We start from the raw sequence: 8,442 nt of genomic DNA on the forward strand, positions 1-8,442 counted from the left end.
TCCTTTGTGATATGATGCAGCCTTCCACAATGTGTTTATTGTGCCAGTTGATATAGCGATGATGATAAAAAAATGATATATTGTGTAGCCTTAGTGTAGTGGATAGAAACTTTAAAGTAGTAAGACGACTTATAATGTTAAATTTGAGAATGGAATTTGGTGTGGTGTTGGCACTGCCTCCCCCCAGGTTGTGGGGTTCCACCAACTGCCAAATCCCACTTTAACCCCTACATGGACAGTGCAATTTTATCAATTGTGGGAAGCTTTTATTTTGCTCTAACTGTAACTAGCTCTACCTTGATGTTGTTCTTGAAGAGGTAGCCAGGAGAAGAGAAGCCCTTCTTTTTGTCTATGGGCTCGCTGAAGATGACAATCTGCTCAAACAGGAAGACTCTCCTCTCTTTCATCCTGGACAGAAGTCCTCCATCCTGGTCTGACACCATGAATGTGTCTTGTAAGAGCAATCTGCCCTGCGCCACAATTTTACCCTAAAGAAAAAGGGAGAGAATAGAGAAAGAAAATCAAAAGACAGCGGAGGACAGCATGTCCGTCAACGTTTTGACTTCCAGTTTTCATAAATCAAATTTTAAATAGGCAAGAGATTGGCAAAAACAAAAGCAATGTGTAATACATCACAAACTACCTACAGTACTGCATATCTGCAAACATTAGTGCACACTGACACCTAGAGGCAGTTGACTGAAATTAAAAATTGATTTCTGCAGGGTATACAGTGAACTATTTACATTGATGCCTTATTTAATTCAGTATAGTTGTCCAAGCACATACACAGACAGGCACAGACATGCACAAACTTCTGAAAGGATTAAAGAGCGGTCTTACATCGAAGCCTTGAAGGCGCCCAACATTCATCATGTCATTGCAGCGCTTAGGGACCACACACATCACCTCTACAGCTTTCTATAGTAGAAAATGAGAGAACACAAACTTTAAAAGACAAATTACAGTCAAGTAAACACAATAGAGGATAGAGGATTGGAATGTGAGTCTTTGCATAAAAAAAAATGGGTAATACTTTGCTTGAAGTTATCTACATAAGAGTGGCATGACACTGTCATGAAGACATGACAGTCATAACACATGAACCCTAACTCTAACAAAACCAAATGACACTTACTAAAAGAAGCGTTACGTCATAAACTGACAATGACTTGTTTATAATGTTTATGAGTTGTTCATGACAGTCACATGTCACTCTTATGTAGAAACCTTCAAGTAAAGTGTAACCAAAAATAGATTATTATACAATTTTACTTTAAGAAAGTTTTAGCTGCAATCTGGGTATCACATTACCTCCAGCTCTGTCGTATCCACTCCAGCTTTCTTAGAAATTTTGAGAAGATCCTATTAAAGAAATCAAATGTTTAGAACAATGTTCATTGTGTTGATCAATTTGAAAAGTACTTTGACTTAGTGTGAATGCAGCCTGCAAAGTAAGAACACTACAGTAGATATTACCTTCAGTAGTAACTGGTACTTCATTATGCGTTGGACGGGTTTGATTAGCAGGTCAGTAATCTGCAATCTGTGGCCCAATCGCTGCTTGAGGTCCTGATGAAAGATACAAATATTATTATCTCTCTACATAAACACATAACATAGAGAACATTATATAGGCTTGGGAAGGTGTAAAAATAATCTTGCCTCAAAGTAAGTGTCAATGTACTCTGACACAATGTGCTCAGATTTAGGTTTGTTCTGGCAGTACACGATGTACATGTGTAGCCTCCGCTCCTACAAATGGAACAAAACCAGAAAACAAAAGGTAGCTTTTAGAAGTGAGAAAAAGTATGACAGTTTAAAATATTATTTCCTTGCTCTCTCTTTTATAGTCAATAAAATTGACTTGATAATCTATACCCTTCAACAAAAAATGTAATGCAAAACAAATGTGAATAGGTTCCTCACCTGTTTGACAAATAAAGGAGCCAGCCTGTCAGGATCCTCTAAACACTTCTCAAGCTCTCCAAGGAAAAGACTGGTGACCAAGCAAGAGAGAAACACATGATTAAACCTGCTAAGGAACTTGGTACAACCTGTATTTTTTACTTTATGCTGTCTGTTTTCACGCTGTGGTAAATAACGCAACTCTAATAAAACTTGTAGTGGATATTATAAGGAAAGTTAACTGGAGAAGACTGCCAGCATACTCTTTGTGCCAGTCATAGATCTGATGGATATTTCCAAAGACAATCTTGTCTTTTCCTCTCATGTCGTCTGGAACTCCTTCTTCTTTCATTCTGCTCATGTAGCCCTGAGGGAAGAAAGGTTGACTCGTATGTAAAACATACAGCAAACATCGACCAAAAAGAAAGCTCTAAATGTCTCTTCTTCTTTTTTTACCTCCACCACTGATCCCAGATCTCTGACATAGTCTCTCTCAGTCTCCACCAGCTCCAGAAGTACATAACTGGGAGACACAAAACAGAAATTGTTGCTGTGTAATACAAATGTAATGCACTCAGCTGTGGATGAACATCAGAAATGTTCCATATAAGCACACAAATGAAGACAAACGTGATTAACTGATTGAACTCAAGCAGCTTTTGTTTATAAAAACAGTAACACAACACAGGCTTATAACTTACTGTCTTCTCTTGAAGAAGCCAGACTTGCGCTCATCCAATTCATCGATAGGTGAGGAGGAGGAGAGAAGGGAGTTGTCGGAGGGGTTGAAGGAGGGAGAGCTGCTGTCGCCCTGCTCTACCGATAGAGAGCTGGGACGATCCTCCAGTGACTGAGGAAAGACGGGGATAGAGGCAAGGAGAGGAGGACCAGAGTGCAAAGGGAGAAAAACAGAAGAATGAAGAAAAAAAGAGCTGTCACTGAGTTAAAAAACAAACAGCTGATAGAGTATTTAGAGTATGTGGTTCATTTAGACAGCATGTTTCATTTAATGGTATTAACTTGACTTTGTCATGTGTCCCTACTGTATGTAAGCCAGTGGGCATGTGTGTTGGGGATATTGGCCAGTGCGATGCCCATTTGTTGGAAGAGTGGACAGCTGGCATAGTGAATCACAGTCCTGACAGATGACTAGTTAGGCCATGATGCCATTCTCTGTCAACAACACCAGTATGTGTGTGTGTGTGTGTGTATGTGTGTGTGTGTGTTTGTGTGTGTGTGTGTGCTTGTAATCTATCAGAAGTCTTCTGTGTATAAATGTGCCACATTTGCATGTACTTGTGAGTTTTGTTTATTATTTTTATCTCACCATCTTGCTCTTCACCAGCTCTTCGATGGCACTGACCAGTTCAGCAGCACTGGGTGTCTCTGAACTGTTGGGACGAGCGGACAGACGAGATGCAGACTGATAAAAGACAGAGAAAATGGAAGAAAGAAGGAAAGTTAAGGGTTAAGGTGTAAACACATGTAACACTTGGCAGAACTGCATTCGAAGAGGAGTCATACATTCTCAACAGCTACTACTGTGAATGTGATCAGGCTCACCATTGTTGAGTTTGGACCCCGATATTCCACAAGTCCAAATAAGGACTTGGTGGGTGTAATCTCCCTAATAAAAGGGTTAACTGGGGCCAAGTTGGAGTCAACAGGGTTAGCAGTTATGAGGAGGGTTTAGGTCAATGGCAAGCTCTAGGATTGGACTGCTCTTCAAGCACGAGCGCCATGATTGATCAAACAACTTATATACAGAAAACATTGTTGCTTAATACTCCATTAGAAAGAAGCTTTGCTTCTGCAACAGAGCCCAGTCCAAGGCATAGTGGCAGACAATGTTTTAAAAGGCAACTGTTGGCAACCAGACTTAATGGGAATTCACCATTTAGTCCCACAAACACCTCACAACTGCAGCAACACATGGATGGAGTATCCACTTCAGCAACAGTAGTACAAATACACAGGAATGACATTTAGTCAAAGAAAGAAAACAAAAGTGGAGATGAAGTGGCTTGTTTACATGGAGAGATAGGGAAACTGGGAAAGAAGAGAAGCAGAACAAAAATCAACGTAATGCTGAAGGGAGGAACATGCAACCATCAAGGAAATAAGAGAAAAACAAGAAAGGTTATTAGTGCCAAAGTAAAAGTTTATTATGTGTTAATGGAAGCTTTATGTGGACCTCTACATGGAACCAAACACAAAACTCTGCTGAAATTAAGACTGATGTAGATAAAATATTTTAAGGAATTAGCAATTTTGAAAAGAACAAGTGTAAAAGGGTAATTTTTCTGCAAATAGCAATTTATTTTGTGCTTATCTGTGTTATCTTATCTTATACATGTATAAACCTCCCTCTAGTTAATTGACAAAACATTTTATACATGTATTTCTCCGTCACCATATTGCTAATAAAGCAAAGCATGTTTGGCCCATTTTAAATATATCGAGATTGCCCTGCGTGACCAACCTTGTCGTCCTGGGAGTCGGGCTGCAACAGGCTGTGTTGCTGGATGGCCATAGGTGGAGGTAGAGGGACGGCATCGGCCCCCTCTTCTCCTTCCTCCTCACCGCAGCTCTGCATGCCTGATGAGGAAGACTTGGACAGGGTACCACTGCTCAGCCCCTCATTACGCATTCGCTGGAGACAGAGAGGAGAACAATGATTGACAGTTGCTAGGTTGGAACCTAAACTTCTTGAATGTTCTGGCAGGTGTTGTGGTGTTATCCACTGCTTTATCTGTTCTTACTTCCTCCAGTGTCTCGTCCTGTGGTGTGGCGGCGCTGTCGTCGGAGTCCTTCTGCGAGCCAGCCATTGTGTCCATGTTCTTCCTTGTAACTTCCCGGTTCTTCTTGTGCTTGTGGGCAAGCTTCTTGACGTGGCCATCAGCTTTGCCGGAGCTCAGCCGCCGCACTGGGCTGGTCAGCCACTTCCGTAAGGTGTTCCCAGGACGTTTGGGTCCTGGTGAGCTGTGAGGACCCAGCGTCTGGCTAGAGCCTGGGTGTAGGGCGTCGTTACTGGATACAGACAAGGTGTCTAAGGGTGAAGAGGAGAAAAGAAAGAGAAGGTTGATATTATCAAGTATAGTCTGTGAATTGAATGTACACAAAAGGGGTTACCTCACCAAAATATCTAAACACAACAATTGAACTTGCAAATTAAAACAATCTGCACATTGCAAATCACAACTGCTTTGTGTAGTCAAAAATTTAAAATGCTCCAATCAGTTCACCAATACTAAGAGCAGTGTTTTTTCTTGTCACTGGTTCACAGGTCTTTCAATTCAAAGACTAAACCTAATGTTGTCTGGTGCTGTAAAAAGATTATATCAGAAATGCTTGTAAAGCTTGAAGCTAGTAGTAGTTAATGTATTGCAGTTGTGTATTAAACCATAAACAACATTTTACATAAAGTCACCATATTTACATATGGGAGTTTGCACAGAGTGAGAAACACTGAGGGAAAACAATGTATATGATAACCATGTGTGTGCTTCTGTTTGTTTGTACAGGGTTTGCATGTGTTATGTGCAGTAGGCAGGCTGGCCTTTTCACAGTGATTGAGGCACCATAGGGAATCTGTCGGAGGAGAGCTCTTCTTTCACTAGTGATGGAGCAAAAAAATACAGGATAAAGGGATGCTTGAGGCTTTGTCTGAATGCTTCAAAGATCCAGGCCCCTATCTGCTCATTTTCTCCCATTCTCCATCTTTTCGTTAGCCTAACCCCCTTTCTCCTACATTACCCTGACACTCTCTCATTAGTTTTCTTTACCATCATTATAAATGCTGCTGCATTGTACTAAATGAAGAAATTAAACCTCTTGAACTGCTAAACAATCCATCTGGCAAAAGAGTCTTGGAATCACTGGACTCAAAGCGCCCATGTTCAAAAAATGGCAGCAAAAGTGTCTTCTAGGGTGCCCTTCCAGTCCCATTTCATTTTTTTACGCCCCTGCTTCTCAGACAGCCTGAATCGCCCCCCCTGCTTTGATCATGTTGAGGTTGGATTTGTTTGTGTGCTGTCACACTGTGCAACATAACCCCAACTCTGACACCACACATAATTCCCTGGACAAGACATCTTCTAAGTAAGACCTTACAGTTCAGAACAAGGTAACAGCATGACTTAAGAGTATCCCTTACTCTGCTGCCATTACGATAGCAAAGAAAAATGACCCTCTAGATTTGACTTTGAAGGTACTCTCCCAAGCATGAGGAGAGTACATCTTACTATCTATCAAAAAACTAGGACTGGGAGACATTCCAGGAACACAGTTCTTATTAAAAGTCTCTCAGTACGCTACTAAACTGACGTCTTCTATCCCTTTAAAATGGAAAGCTGATCAGAGCTGTAGCTAAACTAAATCGGAACATTCTTTTTTTGTACAGGAAGATCTCAGTAGATGATGTTCTTATTGTGCAGATGATCATGATCTCCATAGAGGGCATGACTGCAAAAACAAGTGCTTTCCTATGGAGGCTGGAGTTAACTCAAGGACGATACTTTACTCTGCATCACGTCGTGAGTTGTTGAGTGGAAGCAAAATGTAGAAAAGGATACAATTAGATTTTTTAATGTTTTTGAGAAACTTTTGACTAATCTATATTTGTGGATACTTTGCAGCAGCTTGACTAAAATGTAAAATGTTTGAGAGATTCAGGCTTCAGCCTCTTCATCATTTAGCTATAAAAGTGGTTAAAAAGATGCAGCTGTGTCCAAGTTAAATGGCTCTTATGAATGGCAGGTGTGGAGATTCTGCCTTCACTTCTACACTGAATAAATGCATCTGCATGATGTGAACGTGCGTGTCAGTCATTCAGCCTCTGGGAGACTCACTTTTACTGCGCTCTGCTGATATGAAGCATGTGTTTTCACATCGCATGCAAGGAAAGAAGAAAGCACAGTTCCCAGAATAACAAGCATCTCCCACACCAGTAAGACCCTGAAGCAATCTTATTTGAGACTGCTCTCACCATCTCGATCTGACAAAGCCCGGGTCATTTGAAGAGATCTTTAGTATAACCTGAGCGATAATAGTCATGATCTTTCACTGATTCTGCTATACTTAGGTTGTCTCGTGCAAGATTTTCTTAGCCATGAGTCAGGCGAACAATACCATGAGTAAGTCATGGCAGACCAGGTAAGAACACATCTTTTTATCCTGTTTTCATCCTGCAATTTATTTTTTGCCAGACAGAAATTCGGATGGATACTGTTACTCTTCCAGGGAAAGGGAAGCTTGAACTGTTCTGAAGATCTATAAATTTCACCCAAAGGGCATATTAACAGATGATAAGAGGTGGGGTGCAGGGGTTGTCCATCTTGCTTGAGTCCATTTGATGGAAGATCATTCTTTTATTGTTGGCATAGATCTTTTTATGCAAACTCACTGTTTAGTAAAGAATGTAGGGAAGGGTAGAGTAGTGATTTACCTGCCGCCACCATCTCCCCTGCAGTACCAAATGAAAACCAGAGTCACAAATGTTTGTTATGATACTGCCCTGGAATGTTTTAGTCATGGGTACAACCGTGGAGACTATTTTAGGCTGTAATTCCGATGATACAGAATACCCTTAGCATTTATTATTGTTGTTGGTCTCCAATGACTATTAAAACCTTCCTTAATGAATTCTGTATGTTACTTCAATAGATAAGCCTAGCACATTTGATTTGATTTGATTTGAAATATTAGGTTTTCAAGTCCTGAAAACTTTGGGTATTAACTGTGAGTGGACACTTAAGCATCACACAACTGTTTTCTAATGTGTTCTTATTTCCAAATGTAAACCAGGTCCCTTTCTATTGTTGCTATTACAAGTGGCCAACAAATTTGATGACCCACCTACTTGCAAACCAAATTCATAATTTAACACATGGGTGGACACTTTTAAAGGGCATCAACCAGACAGCCAGACACAGGAGTAAGGGCCCCTTACGTAGAGCCAACAGACCGTAGTTAGCTATTGGTTAACGTCTTAGCTATTACATCAAAGTCTGTGGAGCTTGTTAAGCAGACACATGTTTTACAGTCAATTGACACCAACTGGGTTTCTGGTGAAAAACAATAACATTTCTCCATGTGAATGGCATTCAAATACTCAAATACAAAATGTAATTCTAAAAAAACTTCCTTTGTGGTTACAGTTGTAAGGGAATAATGCCTCAATAATTTGCTAATATTAAAATTATAATATATACTGTATATGTAATAGAATTCCATAAATTTGGGAATATTATTAATTAGCAGGATGGTGCTGTGGTGCTTTAAGCTGAAAAGCATGAAAAAGCAAATAATTCCACCTTCTATTCTTTATGTGTCATGACTATAATGTTGACACAGATAAGCATCTGGTGGTATCTATGTGCTCTGATAAGAATGACAAGGTCGTGCTAACAGGGGTCTAAATGGGTTAAACATGGGGTCAGCGGCCCTGACACATTCCTCCTCAGTAGAAAATAACCCGTGGGGCACGCACGCACGCACGCATGCACTGCACTGCACTCACACACACACACACAC

At 40.5% G+C, this 8,442-nt stretch overlaps 1 protein-coding gene across 9 annotated transcripts in view; it reads right to left on the bottom strand.

Annotated features, from left to right (window-relative positions):
• The window catches only part of triob (trio Rho guanine nucleotide exchange factor b), a 121,418-nt gene that overhangs the window by 25,483 nt on the left and 87,493 nt on the right, over positions 1–8,442 (bottom strand). For 7 of the 9 annotated variants that reach the window (XR_004332295.1, XM_032517632.1, XM_032517635.1 and 4 more), the window contains 12 exons: positions 4,671–4,957; positions 4,391–4,561; positions 3,236–3,331; positions 2,610–2,758; positions 2,365–2,431; positions 2,172–2,275; positions 1,930–1,999; positions 1,666–1,755; positions 1,480–1,572; positions 1,315–1,365; positions 844–921; positions 297–488 (listed from right to left, as the gene is read on the bottom strand). Coding sequence is in view for 8 of the 9 variants with exons in the window: in XM_032517632.1 (XP_032373523.1) it covers positions 297–488; positions 844–921; positions 1,315–1,365; positions 1,480–1,572; positions 1,666–1,755; positions 1,930–1,999; positions 2,172–2,275; positions 2,365–2,431; positions 2,610–2,758; positions 3,236–3,331; positions 4,391–4,561; positions 4,671–4,957 (1,448 nt within the window). In the remaining variant the exon portion in view is untranslated. Of the gene's footprint in view, positions 1–296; positions 489–843; positions 922–1,314; positions 1,366–1,479; positions 1,573–1,665; positions 1,756–1,929; positions 2,000–2,171; positions 2,276–2,364; positions 2,432–2,609; positions 2,759–3,235; positions 3,332–3,472; positions 3,997–4,390; positions 4,562–4,670; positions 4,958–8,442 lie in introns of those variants that run through there. The other 2 variants (XM_032517638.1, XM_032517639.1) reach the window with 2 other exon arrangements.

The sequence above is a fragment of the Etheostoma spectabile genome, chromosome 6 (assembly GCF_008692095.1).
Source record: "Etheostoma spectabile isolate EspeVRDwgs_2016 chromosome 6, UIUC_Espe_1.0, whole genome shotgun sequence".
Classification (NCBI taxonomy): domain Eukaryota; kingdom Metazoa; phylum Chordata; class Actinopteri; order Perciformes; family Percidae; genus Etheostoma; species Etheostoma spectabile.